The 26,145-nt window shown below is 41.0% G+C and overlaps 1 protein-coding gene across 2 annotated transcripts in view; it reads right to left on the reverse strand.

Moving 5' to 3' along the window:
- Arhgef26 (Rho guanine nucleotide exchange factor 26) overlaps window positions 1–26,145 on the reverse strand; it is a 111,250-nt gene that overhangs the window by 76,246 nt on the left and 8,859 nt on the right. For both annotated transcript variants that reach the window (XM_087899475.1, XM_087899476.1), the window contains exons 4-5: window positions 9,441–9,497; window positions 6,526–6,686 (exon numbers count right to left, since the gene is read on the reverse strand). In XM_087899475.1, coding sequence (XP_087755601.1) covers window positions 6,526–6,686; window positions 9,441–9,497 — 218 coding nt within the window. The remainder of the gene's footprint in view (window positions 1–6,525; window positions 6,687–9,440; window positions 9,498–26,145) is intronic.

A 26,145-nucleotide genomic window follows, 5' to 3' on the forward strand; every position in this document is an offset into this window, starting at 1 on the left:
TCTGTTTTTAAATGGAAGAATATAGCAAATGTTTCTATTTTCATAATCAGGCTTTTAAAAGATCATTGAGCCTTAAAGGAGAAAAAGACTATGAGTCAGGTTATCGCATGAACTTGAAACTCAGTCAAGATGTTCTCCCAGTTAAGTTGTAAGTAAGACTGGGAGTCAAAGGTCGTTCACAGTCTGGCCCAGAACCATCCCGGTACCACAACTTTCCAGACTTTTCTCTAGTCATTCTATGAATGGCATTCCTTTCCAGGAGAAAACACATACAGAGTCAGCAGGAGGCTAGCTTTCCCTCCACAGAGACTTCTAACCCTGAGTTAGACAGCAGACAGTTGCCAGGCCAAAGCACCAAGAGAGATGCTATCTATCAGGAGACAAATTTTCTAGGACCAGAGGATCAAAGGTCAGAACCCACTGTGTAGGTCTTATACTACCCAGCCACTTATGGTAGCCACAGCTTCTCAAATGTTTCTGGGTCAAATGGTGATACTCATCTTCTTTGTTCCCAGCTATAAATTTGTCAAGGACTTTTATCAATTGTACCCAAATCCCATCTACTAATGTCAAGTCACAGGATTAGCCCCCAAAATACATTTCCTTGGAGGTATCTGGTTTCATCATCACCACTTTAAAAACACTGTTATAAAATTGATAAGTTATTTAAGCCATAGTGACAGGACCCACCTTTGTGACTCAATTCTACACTACCATTCAAGACTTTAAAGTTGTTTCTCTCCTTTCTTTCTTTTCTTCCTTCCTCCCTCCCTCCCTCCCTCCCTCCCTCCCTCCCTCCCTCCCTCCCTCCCCTTCCTTCTTCCCTCCTTCCATTCCTTCCACCTTTTTCTTTTTTTTTTCTTTTTTGGTTTCTTTGGGACAAAATCTCACTATATAATTCTGGCTGTCTTGGAACTCACTCACTATGTAGACCAGGCTGGCCTCAAAACAAACTCACAGAGATCTTCCTGCCTCTGCATCCTGATTCCTGGGACTAAGGCTTGGCTCACCAGGCCCAGACCAGTTTTCTTCTTTCAATTAAGACACCTTCTTTGTATGTGCCACATTCCCACGTTTAATATGTCCCACACAGAAGTCTTTATCTCCTTCACTAAGTGTCAACCGCATACATAGAACTGCATCCATAGTCAGCCAGGCAGAAAACTAGAAAGCCAATGAAACTTTCCTCATTCTTCCAAGTCCTTGAGGATTCATATTCTAAACATCCTTTGAATTCTTCTTCCTTGTCTGTGTTTACTATGTTAGCACCATAGTTGACTATGCTACTAAAGCCACCTCAAACCTCTCACCACCAGTTGTTTCCTTCTACAATAGAGTCGACACTGTTCTTTCCAACACCAACACTTAGCAGCCTATACAATCGCTAAGTGTGAAATCTCTCAGCAAACAGTAGAAACCCAGCCCTGTGAGCCTTGCCGTCCATCAACTCTCTTCCTCTCCTTTGACCTCACCATGGCCCATGGCCTCTAGTGTGACCCAAACATTCTTGTTTCCAGAGATGTGTTAGGCTTCCCGGTCCCTCCGCACACATGCTAGGGTTGTTCTACCAGCCACCACTAGCTCCTCAATACCAGCATCCACAAAACAGACACTGGCTAAAATGTGGTGTAGCCCTTAGCATAGCGGAGGCTCTATAAGGGCGTTCTGTATAGGAGGCTCTGTAAGGGTGACTGAAATGAGAGATTTGTCACATAGAAGAGAATCTAGAAGCGACACTGCTGACGGGTGCCTATTCATACACTTAAAATCAGCAGGGTCTTTATCCTTGCGCCCATCCATGTGCAAATAATGCTACCTCACATGGAAGGGCCCTCTGGTGCATAAGCAGCAAACAGAGGAGCCTAAGGTGCCGCCAAGGGTACCAGATGTCAACCTGGATGTCAACAATGTTCTAATCTCAATCTACACTAAATATGCGATCACCGACGGCTACCTCTTTAATTCTATAAAAGAACAGTCATGCCGACAAGCCTGGTTTTGCTGCAGCCGCAATACTCTGCTCCATTGGCACTGTCCGACGTCCGTAAGGAACATTTATCTGAGACTCTTTCACGAGTGCCATGTTTAAGATCTTAAGAGTCACTCCTGATGTTCCTCAAGTGGATGACCTGCAAGTCTTTTAAGCACATTCCATTTTGAAAAGGCTATCTATGAAATGGCATTCCAAATTTAATCAAATAAATGCTCGTCACTGGAATTGTTGTAATATAAATGCAGAGTTATCAAGCAGAAGGGGCTCAGTTGAAATATAATAACAGGTCACACAACATGGGCAGCTATCCAAATCACAGTACCGCATTGCCAGGGAAACAAAGAAGAGGTACGATCAATAAGGGTACTTCTGCTTTTATTCTCAGAAAACTGAGAAGTTCTACAGTTAGTTCTTTGGTTCAATGTTTTATTTTAAATTTATCTGTTTTGTATGTATGAGTCTTTTGCCTGCATGTTTACAGGGAAGTCGGTAGGGGGCAGTAGATCCACTGGCTCTGAAATGATGGGAGGTTGTAAACCACCATATGGATGCTGGGAATTGAATCTGGGTCGTCTGCAGGGGTAACAAGTGCCCTCATCCGCTGAGCCATCTCTCCAGACCTCAGAGTTTTATTTTAAAATTTAGGTATCAATGCTCAGAATAGCTATTTACTCTGTGTTATTACAGATATTGAAGTCCTTTTAACAAATTCATGAAATATTTAAACTGTGAAAATGGCTAAAATTAAAATTGGGTTTTAATCCATAATTCAACAAGCTAACATATTTCAGGGTTACCTAGACACAGACTTGTCGGTCATCAACTTGTTCAATGTCTAGATTGCATTTTTGGTAAGCATTTCATGCCACTTGCTTAATTTCTCCTTTTACGAGCTTCTTTGTCTGACTATATAAATGTGGTATGAATTAAGTAAGGTAAACTACAAAAACTAAAAGAATAATTCTATCAGGCCAAGGTAATTTTTCTTTATGTTTTTTATTTTTTATTTTGAGATAGGTCTCACATAGCTCAAGGTAGCCTCAAGTTAAATATGCACTCGATAATAGACATAACTCTTGCTCCTACCTCTTGAAAGTTAGGATTGCAGGACTGGGCCATCCTACCCAATTTATGTGCTACTGGGAATGGGCCCAGGGTCTCATGCATGCCAGGTCTCAACTGTGCTATCAACCCAGCATATGTTTTTTGTTTTGATAAATTTTACCTTTCAAACAATTAAAATCTAACAATTTAAAATCGAATCTTTATATTCTGAATATATTATTACAAAAGTAATATTTTAAAACATAGCTCTAAAGTTTTTTAATTGATTGAATAATTATTTCTAATATAGACCAATAAGTCACTAAAACTCACATTACTGATTCAGCAATCTTTCAGGAAATTTTGACTTCCACATTCTTTTTTTTTTTGATTGCTTGTGTTACCTATTACCCACAAAACCGCACTATGGCGCAGCATAGAACTTTTTGGTCAACAACAGACCACACATAAGATGGTAGTCTCACAAAAATATAACAAAACTAAACCATCTCTGGTGTCTAACCACTTTATAGCGGCCATGTGGTTGCAGAACAATGTTTACTCACGTCTGGGGTACAAACAATCCTAAGGTGCTGCCATCTCTACACAAGCAAAGCAGGAAGAACTTTTGACAGCGACAGAACTGTGTCAGCAATTCACGGATTTCCTTGCTGTACGTTTATCACTAAATTATGCTTCTTTTACTTAAAGAGCAGAAGCTTATAAAGCCATATGCTACACTGGTAGCAGCACCTTGTATCATGTATTTCCTGTGTCTTATTTCCTCTTATGCTTACTTAAGTCTGTTTTGTTCATGGCTCTAGGAGAAATCGCCAGTATCACCTACATTACAATATCACCTAGGCATGTAGTAGGTTACTCCATCTAGGTTTGTGCAAGTGCACTCAATCTAAGGCCTTTTCACAATGACAAAGCCCCCTCCCCGTGATGGATTTCTCACATCTCATCCTGGCTGTTGAGCAACATGCAAGTACACACTAATGCCCTTGTTATTACCCCAAGGCTTCAATAGCCTATGTTCATTACTGAGAACAGTATGTTTACTGTGCTGAAAAATACCACCAATTTAGCATCTATTGAACTATAGTATGCTCCACAACGCTTTAATTTCAAAAAGAAAAAAAGCTCTAAAGAAATGCTAAAACTGTATTGAGATAATAGTCCTTGCTTAACAGACTGACAAATACCTAAAGATTTGTTGACTGCTGGGAAGGCTGTGGAGGTGCAGAGACTTGTCTGTTCTTATTGGCAATGCAAGGTGGTTCAAATACTCTGAGGGGAATTTGGCAATACACTACAGAAGGGCGCACACATTCACCCTTTGATATTGCAATTTCTCCTCAAATCTTCTCCAAAGATAAAATAACTAAACACAACAAAGCATACACACAAAGGGCAATAGTGAGACTGAAAAACAGAGCCTATGTCCGTAAATAGAGGTCTCCATGCATAAGCCATGACACAGCCTCTCAACGGAGGATCAGGCAGCCAGAAATGAGAATGGCTTTCTTTATAAATGACTAGGGAACGACCTCTAGCCCATCTCATTATGTGAAAAAGAAAGGCTGAGAGAAATGTATGGAATATGTCTGTAGTATCTAAGGAAAGCGATAAAATATGTGCATGTGGTGTCTATATGAATACACACATGCTTACAGTAAAAACAAAGATAAACAGTAACTTTTGAGAAGAGGGATGCAAGATGGCTCAACAGTTAAGGGTACTGGTCACTAACCCTGACAACCCAGGTTCAATTCCCTGAACTCACATGGCGGAAGAAAACTAACTCTTGCAGGTTGTCCTCTGATATACATACTATGGCACACTGCACCTCTACCCCAAATAAATGTAATAAAACTCAGTAATTTTTTTTAAAATTTACCATACAAGGGAACATGGTGGTTGGGACAATGACAGTAGCTGGGCTTCTTGGTTGGATAAAACTGTACAGGCTTTATGGAGCTTAAACAGACATATAAAAATTGTACATTTAATGCATACATTTTGATGAGCTTGGGCTAGGTGAATTTTCTTGAGTATATCTAGTTCTATAGATTTGAATTTGGACCTTTTGTTTTTTTTTTTTTTTTGTTATCTACTGAAAGCCAAAAACGATGCAGCAATGAGCACCTGTGAATTCTTCATAAACATAAAAAGATACTAAGGCTCCTGGGACAAACAGTTGACTCCAGATCTAGAATGAGAATTATAGACCATGATCTTGAAGTGCTATGTAGGAAGAGGTGGACCAGAGACTATTAAGGCTAAAATTGAAAAAACCTGAACATTAGCAAAGAGAGAAAGTGTACCACTGGGTACATTAATAAACAGACGCGCATTTACCTTACAGAACTATACTTTACTCGATAAATAAAGCACGGTGTATAGAGAGCAACAGCATCTGCAGTCCTTACTGAACTGAAAAATCTCAACTAGATCATCAGCCTCATGCTCCATCCCCATGGAAACTGTTGCCCAAGCGTTAATCTGGTGCCTTCAATAAATACTGTGCAGCAAAAAAGTATCTTTAAAAAAATAGAAACTTTTAATTACAGACTTGTAACGGTTTCTAAAATTTAAATGAAAGGGTTACGGGAAAGAATGGTTTCCCACAGAGTGTTACCATAAAAATGAGGAAAAGTATATTTCCATGCATAAATCTTAATGTACTTTGAAGGATACATAAGGAAGATATGTTTGCTCTACCTGCTTCCCAGGCAGCCAGCAAGTAGTACATGAAGGGAATTCTTACCATATAACCCTTTGTGACATCAGCGTTTTAAAATAAATGAACTTATTATATACAAACCTCTACACACATAAAAAATAGGATAACCAAAACTAAACTTTGGTTTAGGATAACTTTCATAAACCAAAGTATAGTAATATAAGAAAATACTTTTCATTATTAAACACTGAGACATTTATCCATCAAATAACATATGCCTATACCTAGAAATATTTAAGTGAAAAAAGCAAAACTGGTAAAATGTTAAATATAAGTTTTGAATGTATGAAGCTATATTACAGAAATGTAACAACTTCTCATGACATAACTCAATGTGAAATAATTAAAAACAATAAAAACACTGTTACAGGCTACCCAACTATTCATACAGAAGATGAAAGCCTGAAGACGCTCTCTCTTTTTACTAAAATAGACAAGTGACACAGCCTAGCCCAGAAAGGGCTCCTTCTCCTGTAAATAGAAGAAACAAAGGAGCAGATGCAGGGAAGAAGGAGGACGAGAGAGGCCTGGGCTACCTCCCTGCTGAGACAAGGAGCAAGCACAGGTGCTCAAGATCTAAATCACCAGTTCAAAGCAGGGCCTAAAACTGACTTCATGGGGTAAAGACCAGCTTGGTGGAGAGAGACTTCCTAACCCCAGCAGCTCCTCAGTTAGAGGACACAAGGGTCCCTCATAAGTGCTGTCCAGACTGGCCCCAGGCAAGCTGAAGAGCGCTTACTTTTTGCTGGCCTCGCAGACGTCTGTGATGTTGGAGAAAAGGTGGTGCCTCTCTGTTTTCGTCATCGTCTCGCTCAGCTCTTTGGATTCTTTAAACATCCGAATCAGGATCTCCAGGCTGAGTAAGTAGGAGTGCTCAGAGGATATGACTTCAAAGATGGCCTGGCAATGTGAAAAAATAAACACCATCTTAATGATTGTAACTGACGAATTACATATAGCTCTCACCATTCTCTATAGGAATGACATGGAAAACACATCATCCTTAGCGAGGGCATGTACACCCAAACGGAGGACTGTCACTGCCTCCACATAGGAAAAGCTAAAGAGCCAGGATGACTTTCCATGGCATCCTGAGGTCATGCCTTTGCCACAGGGTACAATCTATGGAAGGAAGTAGGGCATGCCATAAAATCTCACTGTGACACTAATTAACCCTTGGGGTCACCTCCTCTAGCCCTGCTTTCAAAGCGCCCTGCTTGAGAGACAATAAGAATTTATGATCACCATCTCACAACAAGTTCCCTGCTCCCTTCTGGTATCTGTTCCTTCTCTCTGTGTTCTAATACGACTAATTTGCAGTTCACAGCAGCAAATACTGTGTGGCATGACCGCACCTACCCTTGGAAGGTTCTTAGCGGCCACAGGAATTCTTTTATGTAACTCATACAATTGAAAGTAATTCCATCTGCTCAACAAGCCACCCACTCTACTCTCATCCGTGTCTCAAGAAGGAACAAAGCACCCTCGGCAGGGACCCTTGGTGGCAAACACGGACGCTTCTGATAACTATGAATGATGTAATCCCAGGCCACAGCCACAAAGACACCAACACCCTGTGTAAAGAAATCATCTACCTCTTCAACAAAGTCAGACTTAGATTCTCTACGAACCGGAACGCTAGGAGAATTTCTCAGTGTGGGGAGGGGGCGGTGTAAACATTCTTACAGGCCTGGGTACCTTGACCTTTAGGCCTTATTTCCTTCTAGACCCTGCACAGAGGATGAAGGCTGGATGGGAGGACGGACACAGGCAGGTGGATTCCCAGGTGCTCATGGCTGGGCTGGGCTACATCTTGTATATCAAGTTAGGGCAAACAGTGTTCACTGTCTCTTTTATTTATTTCTTAAATATTTATTTATGTTTTAAATGTAAGGTTTTGGAGACCTTCACCTTAAAGATTCTGGTCTGGCCTCAGCTAAGCTGCAACCAGTTAACTGACATACCTATTTTAAAAATAAAGAGTGAAAGTAAGACTGCAACTTGTACAAGTAAGTCCATGCAATCAACATAGCTGTCCCTAAGAAATAGAAAACAAACTCAAGAAAACTCTCCATTCCTGAACAAAAAGAATAGGTAATAGGAGGCTGATGGATTTTGTGCCTTGGAATGACTTCCGATATTTTCACCAGCCTTTGCAATCACCCAAAATGCAAAGACAGACAAAAGACACATTGGACTATGCAGAAGAGATCACAAGCAAAGGGAAGTAAGGAAAAGTTTAAGATAGTAATGACTGACTACATCACTAAAGAGACATTCAGTCCTGGAGAACAAACACGGGAATGCCTGAGGCAGAGAAAAGAGTTAGACCACGAGACTTAAGCTGCCATGATATTTCTATGAGAAACCTCAATGAAGAGTTTTAGAATTACAATAGAAATAGTCAAAATCCAATCTAAAAAACAGATTGCTTTAATAGACTTAAGACTTTGGAGAAATTCTTGAATTTGTCAATGAAAAGAAAGAAATATCATTTATTCCATGAAGCATGATTAATAAAAACTCAGAGACAGAAACTGGGGTTCAACCTGAAGACCAGAAAAGCAAAGCAGCCAGCCACTGACTCTTACCTCGATCTCAGTCTGAAATGGTGATTTTTGCCTTCAGGAATCTCAGAATGGGACTGAGCCTGAGAGTGGTCTCCTCCCATTTTATAATAATCTCTAGGGCTTGGATTAAAGGTGTGTACCACTGGGATTAAAGGCATGCGATGCCTGATCTCAGTGGCAAACTAGTGTGGCTACTGGGATTAAAGGTGTGTGTCACCACTGCCTGGTCTGTAAGGCTGACCAGTGCGGCTGTTTTACTCTCTGATCTTCAGACAAGCTTTATTTATTAAAATACAAATGAAATATCACCACAATTCCATAATAAGTAGATTAACAAAAGCTCTAGCCTCTGCCAACCTTTAGTAAAACTGAGGTAGGCGTCAGGTGGTGGTGGCACACACCTTTGCTCCCAGCACTTGAGAGGCAGAGGCAGTGGATCTCCGGGAGTTCAATGCCAGTCTGGTCTACATAGTAAGCTCCAAGAAAGCTAGTGCTACATTAAAAAAAAAAAAGAAAAAAAAATCAAACCAAAAAAAACCCAAAACTGTCTTGAAAAAAAAAACAAAACAAAACAAAACAACAATAACAAAAAGGAACAAAAAATTTTTAAACTGTAATGATTTAAATTTCAAGCTATAAAGTCCTATTATCCGCCTTTTCCTTACGGAGACTTCATTTTTTGGTGCACTTCCTAACATACAGAACATTTGCAAAGGCAGTCCATAAATCCCCATATCCTTTACCCAGTTACCCCATGCAGTGTGTACTACACCATCAGCGTGTACTGTGTAGCAATAACAAAGTACTAGATTCAGAGTTTGGCTTTTTCAAGTCCAGGATCAACCTTCTGTATTTCAAAATATTTCTTCCAGGGGCTTCATTGTTTAAATGCAAATGATGTTAAGACACTTGTACTACTTCTTCTGTTCTGGGGGTTAAAGTGTGTGTCACTTTATTCAAGGACAACACTTGGTGTGTTCATAGAAAGAAAACAAATATGTTGCCAAACACAGACCAAACACACAGAGTAGATGCAGGCAAAGGTGTGTGTGCCACCCTGCATCACTCAGAGGGGGGAACATACCTCTTGTCTCTTTCTTTCCTCCTGGCTCACTGCGTGAGATAACCCATTTCTCTTCACCTAGAAGAGGAGGCAAAGAAGAGTTTATTGCACTGGCTTCAAATGAATGAAAAGAAATTATATCCAATGTGGGATTATAAAAGTTCAATGTAAACACACACACACACACACACACACACACACACAACAATGCTATCAGTTCGGGTTTTTGCTTTAGCCTCTATTTGTGGCTATTTCCAGAATATTCAGTTATCTCCAAGTCATAAAGAAATCAGAAATCAAAGGAAATGATTGGCGGCTCTGAGTGTTAATGGTTCACGTTTTCACCCAGAAGTCATTCCATCACTTAACCATTGTCTGCGTTCTTTACAGAGCTCCAGTCCAGAAAAAGCTCCTCCCACAACTGCGCCCAGCACCGGAGATCTCGGCAGATTTCAACATGATGAGCACAGATGTCAATCTGCCTGTCTGTGAGAAGCAGTAGTGTCTCCAATCCGCATGAGCATGAGCAGTGTGCTGGATGTAACACTGCGGTGTCATCCTTTGAGTGGCTGAAAGACTCGTCTCAACTACCACCCTACGTGGCTGCTGTAGCTCCCATCAAAACCCAGATTCTAAACCCAAGAACAAAGGAGGCCCACAAACTCCAAGAGGCAGGGTTCTGGTTTTCTTCTAGCATTCCTGACACTTCTGTCAACACAGGAAAGATATTCCTGATTTTCAGACACGGACTCACTTAACAGAAGGTCGTCATGAAGAGGAACAGCCACCCCTGAGCATGACAGACAGAGCTGCAAGAGAGGAGCCTGAGTTTCTTCAAGGGACGAAATCTACAGCAAGGAAACGGGACCGTCTATAAATCTTGTGCTGTCTTACTTTCCCCACACAGTAAGAGCTGATTCTCTAGGCTCATTATGAAACCGACACCTAACAATTTTCATCATAAGCTTAAAAACTTAAAAGAGCATGTCTGACATTGGTTACATCTTCAAATTTTAAAATGCATCCAAAGAGACGAGAAGATTGTAGTCATTTGCTACCCATGTATCCATGTAAACCAAGTTCCTCAGCAGCTGGACAGTTCACATTGTTCTCTTCCAGACACCATAGTCTCTGGTCAATTTCCCAGGAAAATTTCATAATGTAATATAAAAATATAAGTGCTTGGATCCTCTTATTAACCACCATTGGAGCACTTTGAAATCAGAGATATTTTTCAAGTTTAATTTTCTAAAATTCCCTTTAGTCCCTAACAATCCCTATAGCGAGTCCCAAGTATAAAGAAATTCTCCTGAAAAGTGTAATTCCCACAGGTGTCATGAATAACCTACCATCAAGGCAGCACCGCTACTAATAATAGAGGGGAGCTTGTTTGTTTGTTTGTTTGTTTTTCAAGACAGAGTCTCACTATGTAGCTCTGGCTGTCCTGGAACTTACTATGGAGAACAGGCTGGCCTCAAACTCACGAAAATCCATCTGCCTCTGCCTCCTGAAACCTGGGATTAAAGGCATGTACCACTATGTCCGACAATGACTGACAATTATAATTCATTAAGCAGAAAAAGTAAAATATTTTTTTGTGAAGATATCTCTCATTCAGAGGGAGATTCACGATGCCTTTAACAAAGAAGATTCCATTAAAACCAATATTTCGAACTTACTTGGTCATCGGGGTCCTAGTTTCACACCTCAGGACAAAAATGCCACGGAAAGATTTGAGATGGGTAAGAGAACCACTGTATATAAAAAGGGCAAGAAAGTAACTCTGAAAGGGCAGTGGGGATGAGGCTCTGTCATACGTACTTTTAGACACATACTCAGAAGGTGAGGGTCTAGAAGATGAAACCCTGAAAGCATTCCTGGCCATCATCCCATGCCCTTCATGAGGTCCCAAGGGAGGGACACATACCCTATCATGAAGGCCAGTGGAGCATAATTCTCACTCCACAGGACAGCTGTGGAAACTGCAGACATTTTGTTCTCTTCAGTTTGTTTTTGATAACAACTTTTAGAAGGCAGTAGAATAGAGAGTGATCCTAAATCAATCGCAAAATCAATAATCATTTAACATTCTTATTACATGCTAGGAACTGTGTTGAGCATTTAGGTATTTTCCCATTGGATTCTCATAAAAATTCTGGGAAATTAATGGTGTTCACAGATGGTGGCAGCTGAGGCTTAAGATCCAAAAGAACAGAGCTACCAGGAGCAAGGCCAAGATTGGGTCTATGTCTGTCCAACTGCAACTTTTGATGATTTATAGTAACCCTCTGCTCTCTATGAAAGGCGCCCGTTTTCAGGACGGGGCTATCATCGCTAAGACTCCTTTGCATGCCGGCTCTGCAACACAGTTTCCATGTGTTTCTTGGACCATGCCCATCATGGAATGCTCTTATCTTTATCCACCATCGTGACCCAAGGTCAACCTGCCAGTAAGAACTCATGGGTAAAAAAAGGCTTCCGTATGTGTTTTAATAAGGCAGGAGACTGGCCAGAAGAATGAAACCCTTCAGAGTTCCATTTGGTGAGCCTGGGCAGGAACTTCACAGGATTTCCTGCCTGACAAAGTCCTGGCGGACGGATGTGCAGGGAGGCACAGGGCCCACAATCCCTGCAGGTGAGGTCACCAGTAAGCCTTTCCCCACTGCTGGCTTCTCTCTCCAAGTAGACGTTAGATCGCAAATTCTGCTGGGGAGGAAAATTAAATACCCTGCTAAGAGACCCACAGAGATGACAGCTGGTATTTCTGAGAGATGAAGAGTATTTCTCCAAGGGAGAAAAGAACAGCTGACACAGTCACCCTACTGAGGAGGAAAAGTAAGGATTTTGAAGAGGTTGAATGATCAACGCAAAGAATTGCTACTCCTCTGTCATATTAATGTAACAAACGACAAAATATTCCTTTTACCAAGTCATGCATAAAAACCAGTGGCGTCCCAGACAAACAGAGTGCCAAACAAAGACTCCAGGAAGTGGTCTTGAATTATGATCAAGGAAACTGAATCGGAGCACATTCGGGGAGGCTGAAAGTTCATTCTGGTGAGTTATGCCAAAGTTGCCCTTTGCGGCTCAGGGTCCCAGGGCCTGTCCTCTCGTACCAGACACTCACACCATGGACAGGATGTCTACCTGAGGGCACTTCCACATAAAACTCTAAATTAAGCAGCAGCTAAGGTGTTCAGCAGTCATCTGGAAGCGCAAGGCCATGGACAGAATGGATGAGCTGACAAAATCGAGGAGTGTGGAGAGAAGACCAAGGAGGGAGTGACCTGCAGAGCCACTCAGAAACAATGGCAGAAGCCAGAAAACACTGAAGGAGAGGAGAGCACAGAAGCATAATGCAAGAGGGCTGGCAGAAGGAGAAGGAGGAGCAGCGCAACAGAAAGGAAAAAGAAAAAAAGAATGCATCCAGAATGCTTTGAGAAGGTCCATTAAAGTAGACATTCAAAATCAGAAACGGTGATCGTGTCAGTGAACTCACGCCGGAATGACTAGAGGGACCAGGGCTTTTTTTCTTTTTCTTTTTTAATTTTAAAACAACAAACTGTGCAGTTTTAAATACTACATGCTTTCTGAAGTTTGCAAGCTTTTGCTCCGAGAATCTAATGGTCAAGTTTATTCCATGTGTCCACATGTGTGTTCCTTGTTTTGATGTATGGAAAAGGAAAAACAACATAGTAGCTACCGAGACATACGAATCCCAATTTGCCATCTAAAGGCAAAGAACCTAAACTGTTCAGCGTTCTTTTAATTCCTATTTTTCAATCTCTCTTTTTTTTTTCAACATGAGAATCACCGTGCCCACTTTATTGACTTTATTGGTACTGCTGCTGGAGAACGGAGTTTAGCCCTGGGGTAGTTTCTTCTTTCTTGCTTCCATAAGCCGAACATTCACACTCCCTAGATGCTGAACAAGTATCCAATCCACTCCAGAGACTCCTGGCAAGACTCATACATGGCCTCCTTGTCATTTCTTAAATATATACATCATATCCGAAGCCCCAGCTGGGCACAAATGAAAGCACACAGATGGTCACAGTAACTGCATGTGAACTTTGTTGCTTAATTAGATTGACTTATCGTCAATAAGTAGAATTTTGAAAGTGTCTTCATGAAACCTTACGAACTAAAGTAGTTTGGGGCCCTTGATTTCTCACAATCTAACTAATTCACAAAACTGTTCAGGGCTGCTCATGCAGACGTGATACAAAGTCAAACATGCCAATATCTTTACATTTTGAATGAATATTTTTTTTTCAAATAAAGCACCAGAATGTGCAAGACTGTACTTCTGGTCTATTAAAAATCGAAAACTATATCTGTAGTTTAAGACAGAGAATTATGTTATAATATGTCTAATTTTACAATTGTAGATTAAGTACTAGCTGTTGTAATCAGAAATTCTTCTCCTTTGATCTTTGAGATCTATATATTTTGAATATCTGGATGATATTCAATACTGGCATTAAAGCGCATGCTACCATCCCAAGTCTTTTAAAATAGGATCTAACTCAGATCCTCATGTTTGTTATCTGTCTTGGGCCCCTCAGATTTCTTTATTGAGATCTGAGTCATGACTGGCAGCTACTCCTGCCCAGGACCTCCCCGCCAATGCCCCAGAAACCATAAGTCATTAGATACCCAGCGTCAGCTGCATCAGCTGAGCTGTCAGCAGGGCCTCCTAACTGAACATGGGTCCTGACATTCCTCCCACTAAACAAATTCCTCTCCTTTATTTACTGTTCTCTCTAACCTACAGCCCTTCCCAACAGTTTGTTTCGGGATTTGAGCCCAAATGTATTCATTTTCTTTCCCCAAATAAGTGTGAGTTGTGCTTTTGATATATCCATCAGGACTCAGAAAAGAGTATGAGGTTAGCTAACACATGGAAGCTGGGGACACAGAAGTAGAAAGCACGTGAGGCTGTAAAGGGGAAATTCTATAGCGTCATTTAACAAAGAGGAGTAATTTCAAAAAGAGGACTGTTTAATAAAATAATGGCGAGCAGAGGGGAAACAGCAATTTGCGGTTGAAAAGCTGGGACTGCAAGCGAAGATGGCAGCTGCAAGGAAGTGCCTTTGCATTGGGTCTGCAATTAAAAACAAACTACTTTATAGGTGGAAGGGAGGGCTCAGCACTTAGGAGCACTCGCTGCTCTTGCTGAAGAGTTAGCTTCCGTTCCCAGCACCCTTGCAGTGGTTCACAACCATCTGCAAGTCCAGTTCCAGGAAACCCAAAGCCCTCTTGTGATTCCACATGCACCAGGCATGTATGTGGAGCACATACATACAGGTAGAGAAAAAACATACCCATAAAATTTTGAAATATTTAAATATTTAAAATAAATATTTTTCGTTATTTTAAAGAAGTTAATATTAAATTTTTAAGGAAATAATTAGAAAATAATGGCAAACCGTAGGAATTGGTCAAATTAGTTAAAGAAACTAAATTTTGACGAGCTTTAAGACGAAAGCTTGATAATAGTAAAATTCATCTGAGGCAGTGCTAAGTGAAAACAGAAACACGCATTATATTACTGTAAGTTCACCAACATAAAAACTGTTAAAACAAAAAATAACAGGTGGCAAACTACTTTTATGTTATTGAATTTATGTTTAAAAGAAAATATTTATCTCTCCATACATATTCTTAAAAGGTCTTTTCAAGAATTGTTTTACTTTTAAGGGGCACATATACATGAGCATAGGCACGTATGGAGATCAAAACAGAGTTCCAGATCTCCAGGAGCAAGAATTACAGGCACTCAACGTGGGTACTAGAAACAACTTCAGTCCTCTGAAAGAACAATATGTGTTTAGAACCACTGCGCCATCTCTCCAACTCCTCTATATACACATTTTTAAAAATATTATTATTATTATTATTATTATTATTATTATTATTATTTACATACCAATCCCAGTTCTCCCTCCTTCCTCTCCTCTGGCTCCCCACTTGTCCCTACCCCCATCCGCTCCTCAGAGAGGATAAGGCCTCCCCACCTCTTGGTCCTTAGAGAGGATCAAGCCCCACACACACACACACTGCCCCTGTGCCTAGGCTGAGCAAGGTTTATCTCCATAGAGAATGGGCTCCACAAAGTCAGTTCATGCAGTAGGGCTAGATCCTGGTCCTACAGCCAGTGGCTCCACATACTGCCCAAGCTACACCATTGTCACCTGCATTCAGGGGGCCTATTTTGGGCCTATGCAGGCTCCCCAGTTGTCAGTCCAGAGTTGGTGAGGTCCCATTAGCTCAGGTCAGCTGATTCTGTTGTGAGTTTCCCAATCACGGCATTGATCCCTTTGCTCATATCATCGCTCCTCTTTCTTTTCAATTGTACATACACATTTTTTTAGGGATCAAAGAAGTTATGAAACAGTTTTCAGCAGTAATCAGACAAGGAGAGATTTCAATTAATTTCAATTTCCTTTTGTCTCCTAGTAATTCTTGACACTCCTATAATAAATATGCCTGGACGATGAAATGAAAGGATCACTTTCAATAACAAAAATTAAATATGTTTTAATATCTTCCTTCCAAAAAAAGAGAAACAAAACAAGTAATGCATGCAAAAAGAAGTGTTTAAGGATGTCAGAGGTAACAATATTTCCCTGTAAAAGGGGAGCTAGGGAAAGGAGGAATGGCCGTCAGCAGCTTGAAGAAATGAAGACACTAAGATAAAGGGAGGCAACAAGACTTGAATCGGGTTCCAACCAAGCAAGGCTAATGAGGCTGTGCTGAAAATGAGTGCTGACAGACAGAGCTGGGAGTTCCAGAGATAAGGAGAAGGATCAGGCTGGAGTCAGCATACCTGAGAAGGAGGCCATGACACATAGCGACGGCCTGAGTCAGGAGGGACCGAGGAAGATGGGGTGAGATGCCGTTCTCAACAGAAGAAAGAGCAGCCGCTTGCACAGGCCGTGCCAGCATCTTAGCCGCTATTGTACTGGCTTTTTTAGTAAAGTGGCAGTTGGGTAGGAATGGCAAAATGCAAAACAACGAGTTACTTAGAGCAACACTCACACTGAGGTTACTTTCCTGGGTTTGCAATAAATTTAACTTGAGCACAATGTACTTCAGATAGAAGTGGGTGATAAAACTCGATGCTTTCTATTAGGCATACAAAACATACAATAGTTTTTTTCAAGATGTGAAGTAGCTCATCGTACAGAGACCCGAGGAAGAGACACAAAATTCTGACTCCCTTCTCCCACTGGCCTATGTACCAGACTTTATGACACACGTTATACAAGTATCACCTCTATTCTAGCTTATCCGCTTCTATGGTCTGTTTGACCTCTGACCTGCGACATCCCATGAACAGAACTCTCTGAATCTTTCCTGCTCTCTACGTTTTCTATGTCACTCACATTCACATTTTTTTAAATATATTTTGAAAATATCACTTAGGCCTTTCATATTCATCATCTTCCAAACAATACTCCAAGACCCTAGAGTACAAGCTGGTTTCAGGCCTGTTCTGTCTGTTCCGTGTTTAGTACAGTGCCACAGAATACAAGCAAACCGCGTCATGAGATATCATGAGATACTAGCATTTTTCCCCGACATTACAACCTTGTAGTGAATATAGTGACTTTATTACTTAAATGTGTGTGTGCGTGCACATACACACACATGCAAACACACACACACACACATACACAGAGTACAATCAATTTGTCATTATACTACACTGAAACAGAACATAGTTACAATATTCCTACGGACCCTATAAAAAAAGCTAGACTACAGACACAGTTTCTGGGCGGGGGGGCAGTAGGATAGATGAGAGAGAGAGAGAGAGAGAGAGAGAGAGAGAGAGAGAGAGAGAGAGAGAGAGAGAGAAGAAAGGATAAAGAAGAGAAGAGAGAGGAGTATCTTCATTAGGATTCCTATTGCTGCAATGAAACGCCATGACCAAAAGTACGTTTGGGGAGAAAGGGTTTATTTGGCTTACACTTCCACACTGTAGTCCATCATTGAAGGAAGTCAGGACAGGAACTCAAACAGGGCAGGAACCTAGGGGCAGGATTTGATGAAGGGGCCTTGGAGGGGTCCTGTGGGTTGCTCAGCCTGCTTTCTTAAAGAACCCAGGACCACCAGCCCAGGGATGGCACCATCCATAATCTCCAATCAAGTACTAGTTAGAACATGCCTTACAACCTGATCTTATGAAAGCATTTGAAGTTGAGGTTCCCTCCTATCAGGTAACTCTAGCCAGTGTCAAGTTGACATAAGATATCAGGCCAAAGAATGAGGAGAGAGGAGAGAGGTGGGGAGAAAGAAGGAAAAAGCACTATCCAAAGTGGTCAGTGGTCATACTTCATAACACATCATGGATGCCTGCCAAACTTGGCTGTACTCCAGCTAGTCAAACACTGGGCAAAGACAACATGTTTAAGAGACCTGTTATGTAGGATAAAGCAGCTCAGCCGATATAACCCTCTTCCTCAAGAAATCAAACTTGCAGGTTACATCTGGAATCTGGAAGGAGCATAGAAGTCAGGCTACGTTAGGCAACCTCAAGTCTAAGATACAGGAGATCAGGAACTCTGAGTATGTAGGGCCTCAGTGGGGAAGGAAAGCATGCTGGAAATGGGAAAGGAGCCAATTTATAAGAAGAGAAGGGAGCCAGCAGACAGAACTTAAACAGATCATTGGCTGAGCACTAGAGGGAAATGTGGGACCTTTCTCCAGTGACTGGGCACACGTGCCCATTATCAGAGGCTTTGTCCCAGGTCATCTCAAAAGCCTACGGCAGCAGAAAAGCAGTCATCATTAACAGAGTCAAAGCTGCCTCCATTTTTACGATAGTCTCTCAAGGGCTATATACACTGTGAAATGGTCGAGTACAGCTCTTGGCACATCAGTGTGGTCAGTAGTTCAACAACACATAAATTAATCATTATGTTGATGATCCATGGAAGGTCCCAAGATTTCATGCCAGCAGTCATAGGACCGCTACTCATGTGGAGACTTGGATCCTTGAGTCTCTATATCTGTAATCTCACTATTGCCCTATGAGCACGCAACTGCACACCTCTGAGTGGCGCTTCCAAATATACGGTTTCTTGTCATCCAAAGCAGCCACTGCTGTTTTGAAGTCACTGCCGTTTGACCAGGCGGCAGAGTTCACTTCTCACATCACAGAGAGAATTAGTCTACCATTCTCTTCTACTGGTAATAATACTTCCCTCTCCTGCGACTGTTTGCTGACTTTGTACTCTGTATCTCCTCGAATAGTAGGCATGCAGATTACAAACGCCCCACTAATTCATAGGCAGAAAGCAGACAAATCATCTGTAGATGGTCAGACCATAAGTCTATTGCGCAAATTCAGAAAATCTGAATAACAAAGTTTTGAAGACTAGCCCCATATGTAAAGATTAACTGTCACTTCTGGTACTCCCCAAACATCATGGAGACCAACTATTGGTTTCATCTGCTCTAAGAGACAGTGTCTCGCTTGAATGAGAGAGAAAATGCAAGAGGTCACTTTAAAGCCAGGAGTTTAAAAAAACTCTAATGAATGAAATCCACATTGCAGGGCTCTGTACTGCACAGCCCTTTATTGGCAGAGATTCACAACTACTCAACAGGATCAGCCTTTTTATTTCTTTTTTTAACCTAAAGCTACATTTCCCAAAGAGGCTGCTATTGCTCCTGCATGTGTCCCACCTGCAACCCTGGAAGCCACAGCTGGCAAACTTTGATTTCACAGTAAGAGCTCAGCAGACAAAAGTGTATCGTCAAAGCCACAAAACCGGCAAGATTACCAAGTGCAGGTGAGTAAAGATGGTGAAGGACAGAGCCTAGAGAAGCCCAATATTAGGAGATCAAAGGAATGGGAGGGACCAACAGAGAGGATTTGGAAGCTCCTGCCATGCCATCCATACCTCAAGTCCACTTATCCAGGGCCACTCAAACCCTCATGTACATTGTATTTTCTCTGACTCAGACTCCTCTATCCTGCCTTGTCAACATTGCCCAGCCAATGGGGATGCTCTTTGGATCTCTTCAGTGGACCCTTCTCTTCACTAAGCACATTTCCCAGACAGATGTTCCTCCACATGGGATCCCCAGACAGATATTCCCCCACATGGGATCTCCAGACAGATGTTTCTCCACATGGGATCTCCAGACAGATGTTTCTCCACATGAGATCTCCAGACAGATGTTCCTTCACATGGGATCTCTCGGCATGATGACACATCCCTCATAGCTTCACCAAAGTGGGAATTTTGCATTCCTTTATGAGAATGCTTGACATTTAATGTCTGCTTCATGGTATTGGCAAAGACATCAAAGCAAGGTATTCTTGCTCTAGCTCACTGCTCAGCATACGGACTTGCAGAAAGCCAGTCCTTGATAAAGACTTGATAAGTGAAGCTGTCATCCTTCAGTCTCTCTCACTGGATTTTTACTCAGTGAAACAGTATCCTCTTTATCTGGGTCCCAGGAGCTGGTTTTAGGTACTTATACTATCAAAATGAAACAACCTGTGCTCATCTCTTCTCACTTTCTTGGGACAATAATCTCTACTTTCCTAAGGTGTGTGTGCGCATGCACGCGTGCGTGCACGCACACACACACACACACACACACACACACTCTCACACCCTTTCTACATCCTAGTTTTACCTTAGAAAAAAACAGTAATATGAATATTTGGCATATCTACCACTCAGCACATAACAAATCAGCCCCAAACAGAATAATTTAGTCCTCGACCTCTCTGCATTTTTCACAAGATGGAAACATAAACCTCAACATGACGAGTTAGTTTTTGGTCACAGACATTGAATCCAGAGCCTCATTCAGGTTTAGCAAGTTTTCTACCACTGAGCTATATCTCCTGCACCAGAGTAGAACTCTAAATGTTTTAGTGTGTGTGTGTGTGTGTGTGTGTGTGTGTGTGTGAGAGAGAGAGAGAGAGAGAGAGAGAGAGAGAGAGGGAGAGAGAAAGAGAGAGCATGTGTGTGCGTGCACGCACATGCGTGTATGTACTTATGTGTGCCTATATCACAGGGCATCTGTGGAGGTCAGTTCTTTCCCTCCCACCATGTAGGTTCCAGGGATCAAATTCATGTTGCCAAGAAAGGGCCTTTACCCACTGAGCCATCTCTCTGGCACAAGGATACCCTTTGAAAGTGATTGTGAACAACATTCAAATGGTTCGCAATATATAAAGAGGTACAGTAAAATAAATAAATAAATAAATACTCAAAACTGAAAAAGCATAAGTAAATATTCAACATATATGTGTGCATTTTTCTAAATAAAAAATGATTCATAACTTTCTTTTTCCCTCAAAGCATAGGCAATCCTCCAAAAGGAAGATGGCTATATTACTAAATATGGCAGAATATGCCCAAGCATAGGTAGTTTACATTTTACAGTAAAAAATGCCAGGGTAAATATCACTTCAACGGATGTTTTGATAAAGTCCAGGATTTCATTATGATGAAATTTCAAAAGAAACTATATCAATAGGAAGAACCCAACCAACATAATGAAGCCTATATGCAATGAAACTACACCCAACATTTTAAGGCATAAAAAAACAATGTTTTACTTTTACTGAACTCAAGAATGAGCTTTATTTTTTCACTAAATTCTCCCCATTTGTATTCAGTATAGCGCTCTCTTAAGTCCAAGCTTAAGCAATATCACAAGAAATAAAAAGGATACAAAAAGAAAAGCAAACAGTTAAATTATTCTTTGTAGACAATTTGATCCTTCGCATAAAAGACCCTAAGGACTCCATCAGAAAACCCTGAGAAATAACAAACAGTTTTAAAAAGTAGCAGCATACAACATCAACATAGAAAATCGGAGATTTTTTTATAAGCTAGTAATAAAGATTTTGAGAAATAAACCAGGACTATAATCCCTTTCATGATAGCTTCAAAAGTACAGATGAGTAAACCCAACCAAAAGGTAAAGACCTCGCCAATGAAATATTTTAAACACAAAGGAAAAGGAAATTGAAATTTTTCTTTGCTTGAAAATAGAAGACATTCTACACTTTTGGCTCAGCCGAATAAAAACAAAGAGGCTATACTCCCCAAAGCAATATACAGAGTCAATGTAATTCTCATCAAAATTCCAATGCCATTCTTCACAGAAATAGAAAAAGGAAAAAAATCTTTCCTAAAATGCATACGCAAGCACAAAAGATCCCAATAGGTAAGCAATTCTGAGCAAAAATAATACTGCTGGAACTATCACAAAGCTGATTTCAAGTTATACAGCAAAGCCACAGGAAGAAAACAGTATGGCACCGACATAAAACACACAGCACACGCACACGCACACACACACACACACGGAATGAAGCGGAGTGGAGTGGAGGAGGGGGCAGAGCAGAATGGAAAGGGCAAGAAATAAACCCACACAACAAGAACACCTGACTTTTGATGAAGTCCATGGTGCTGGGGAAACATGCAGAAGAATGAAACTAGATCTCAGTCTCACATCCTGTACAACTCGAGTAATTCAAAATGCATCCAAGACCTAAGTCTAAAACTGAAAAACTGTTCCAGAAAAACACTTCAAAATACAGGGTGTAGACACAGACTTTCGGGAAAGAACGCTAATAACTTGGAAGTAACTATAAAAATTGACAGACGGAATTTCATAAAATCAAAAGGCTTCTATAATCAAAGGAAAACAACTGAGTGAAGTGACAGACAAAAATGTGTGAGAAAGTCTTTCTCAGCTATACATTGGATAGACTGTTGTCTAATGCACACACACACACACACACACACACACATAGAGTACATCCACAGTACACCGGATAGACTACTGTCTAACACACACACACACACACAGTACATCAAATAGACTAATGTTTAACACACACACACACACAGATACACACAGTACATCGGATAGACTATTGTCTAATGCACACACACACACACACACACACACACACACAGAGTACATCCACAGTACACCGGATAGACTACTATCTAACACACACACACACACAGATACACACAATACATTGGATAGACTACTATCTAAAGTATATAAAGAACTACACAAACACACACACACACACAATCTAATTATCAAACTAAAACCCAACAATCCAATCAATAAATGGGCTAAGGCAGTCAGCTCATTAAGTTCTCAAACAGGTAGTTTTCAAAAGATGCAAATCAAAAGATCAGTAAACATATTAAAGTACATTCCATATTTGTAGACACCAAAGAAGGTAAACTGAAATTATGACAAGAAAACACGCACTGGTGAGAGTTTGGAGAAAAGAAAACAGAGACAATAGGAATGTAAGTTAGACGGGTGCTATGGAAACCATCATGGAGGACCCACATAAAACTGAAAATATGACGCAGCTAAATCAATTCCAGATACATCCAAAGAACTCTAAGTCAATATGTGAGAGATACTGTCACATTTATGTTTATTGTGACTCTGTTCCCAATACATAAGTAACGGGGTTAGCCTATGTGTTCATCAACAGATGACTAGATAAAGAAAATGCATATACAAGCAAAAAGGTTATATGGATACAATGTTTTATTCAGTCATAAAGAATAAGGAAATTACATAATTTACTAAGCATGCAACGTGAAATGATTATATCAAGCAAAGTAAGTTAGACTCAGAAAGACAAATATCATGTTTATTCATTAGTGAATCCTAGATTTTATATAGCGACATATAAATCCATTATATATAAACACAATATATACATATATAATATAGCAGAAGAAAGGCTGGGAGAAGAAAGAAAAACTAACACAAGTGAGATAAAAGGGAAGTTATGGAGGAAATAAAGTCAAAATACATAATACACTGCTTAGAAAACATCTTTATAAAAATCCAGCTCTACATATAATGAGCACATGCCAGTAAAGAGGAAAGGTCAAAGTATTATACATAAACCCCTACAGAATAGTGAAGAAATCACAGCAAGGTCAATCACTTCACGTATGGACCTCAAATGTTTGTAAGACGATTCAGAAAAGGCAAATGTTATCTTATAAACTAATTATTTATGTGAGCATATATAACCTATTTTTCTTAAATATGCATGTAGATTTCAGAAAGTGTTAGTAAACTTAGAACAACTCATCTGTGGGAAAGGAAAAAAAAACTGGGATTGGAAAAAGACTGAAAAGGACTAGTTTTATGTGAATATTTGGATTCCGTTTTGCATAGGGACCATGTTACACATCACTTATGTAAGTTAAAATTAATTTTCAAAAATGCTAAGAGAACACTTCAACACCATTACAGCGACATGCTAAGACCATGCCTAAACGTCCTATTACCCATCACGGACGTGTGCACTAGTACTCCAGGTGACCATGTCACGACAAGGGGTAAAACAGTCACACATGAAGGATGGTTAATGTCTATACTTCAAACATAGATGACAGGCAAGAGCTCAGAAGGGACGTGCTGACCTCATTTCAAACGCTGGGACCTGAGAAAACCAAGTCCAAGTGTACTCTAACCTCCATGTGCCCTAAGGTATGCAAAGGCATGGGTCCGTGATTGTGGGCACGAGACAAATGAGCTTAGGAGAAAACTAAACTCAGAAGACATTGTAGACAACATCAATTGCTACCAAAGGTTAGAAAACAACTTTATGAGATTGCTGTCTTACAAAACTGTTAATGAAAACACACTGGGCTGCAGAAGCTACTATTTTAAGCAACAATGTAGGCAAGTGTTCAAAGTTAAAGACCAGAATGAAAGTTTTCTTTGGCTTTTAAATGTGTTAAGCATTTCTCCAAAAGGGAATGCTATTCATGGCTTTTATATTTGTTCATCTCTGGTTTTAAGCAAAAACAGTATCTTCTGCAAAACATCTAGTCTAAATCCTACAAGAATAAATCCCATCTGATTATACTGCTAAAACTCAAAAGACGCGCTTTATCTTTAGCCTAAACCAGATTATTCTTGTGAATGCTCTGGTTTCCCTTCCTCATTTTTGCAAGTTCCAAAATGCCTTCCAATGGTTACTACCCACATGCAGAAGTAGAGATTATAAGATCCTAATTCTGGATAGCACTGGCCACTACACACAGCCAAAGCACTCTGATGAAAATGAAAAAAAAAAAACAAAAAACAAAAAACAATGCCTGACAGGAGAGCTTGAATTCTTTAGGCACAGGGAAGCAACATCTGAACTGATGGCTGGTGGCTGATAAAGCCGCATGCCAGCAAGCACAGCAGAGCCCATGAGTGGATGACTATATTAGGTGTGGAAAGAATGCCGGCATGTTCCAGCTTCTGCCCCAGGAGCCTGAACACCCTTCTCAAAGGTACCTGGCATTTCAAGGTAAAAGAAATTATACAAACACACCCCATCGCAATGGGGTCAGGGCAGGGCTGGCAAGGGTTGCTCTGGTGCTGTCACCGAATGTAACTGAACAAACACGGGTTTCACAAGTCGCTTTCTAAATGTCCCCAGCCTGTGCCTGAGGTGAGAGTTAACGATGAAAAGCAAAAGTCCACACAGGAAAGAGCGGCGCTCCTGAGATCCTAGCAATGACAAAATTTTGGAGGACACCAGAGCTCGCTTTCCACACAGGGCTCAACTGGCAGTGCACCTGGCACCCAGCGTAACAAGTACCCAATGTTCTACCCCTGACTAACACGATCAATATTTCCCTTTAAACCCACAGCTTTTCCCAGAGACCCAAGAACTGCTGGCTCGGGTTCCTGCCTTCAGTGTCGGTGAGTCACTGAGCCTTTCACCTGTGTGCGGCAGGTTCCCTGCCTCTGGGCACAGTTCCAGATACCGAACTCTTGAGGTCGAAACAACTTCACGATCTCAAAACGTTCCCCGTTTAAACAACTAAACCCTGGGTACTGAGGTGCAGTACAACCCTGAAGGGGGGCACTGACAGCGACAGTCAAGTGTATGAGGTCTGAGCCTGCTCCACCCTAGGAAATGAATGAATGCGTCTACACGGGGAACCTGTGGGCTGAGAGAACATCGGTAAATGCATAAACCACCAGTTCGCTTGAAGTCTGGGCAATCGAAATGCTCGTTCCAATGAGGGAGTAACTAACTAACCTCTCTGACACGGGTCTGCCTCTCCTTTATCCCTAAATGATCATAACACCGCAGTTAAAACTGTCCCGTCCTGTAAATGAGCGCTGCCTGCACCTGTGCAGCTGAGCGCCTCCCTTCCTGGCCCTAGCCAATAAAATCAAAAGAGTCATATGCTTAAAAACACTTAGATAAATTACACTGCAGAATGAAGGCCTAAGGAGCTTATATAACAGTCATAAATTACTGCAAATTGCTGCACATCAAAAGAGACTTTGGCATACTGCATGCTTCGTACAGTCAACAGATAAGAAATTGCATCATGCTAGAAGGCAGGCAGGTGTTTGCAACACAGATAAGAGCTTTTTCAAAACTAAACATTCAACGGTGGCCAGCGCGCATGTGCACCCACGCAGGGCCCTCTTCAGCGAAAAGTTAGCTGCGTGCCAACTTGAGACGTGCCAACTACTGGAAAACTGCTCGTCTTGTTCTCTTTCAGGGATCAAGGCCACACTCAAGGAAGAATTTGGGTAAAAGTGATACAGGCAAGGACTTTACGTAGGGACAACACCGCTAACCCAATAAAAGTTAAGCGTGGCAAGATGATACCAAGACCAGTCTCAGTAACAGAAGTCTTCTAAGAACTGCCTTCAATGTTGCCTC

This window comes from Myodes glareolus, chromosome 20 (assembly GCF_982192425.1).
Source record: "Myodes glareolus chromosome 20, mMyoGla1.1, whole genome shotgun sequence".
In the NCBI taxonomy this organism is placed as follows: Eukaryota; Metazoa; Chordata; class Mammalia; order Rodentia; family Cricetidae; genus Myodes; species Myodes glareolus.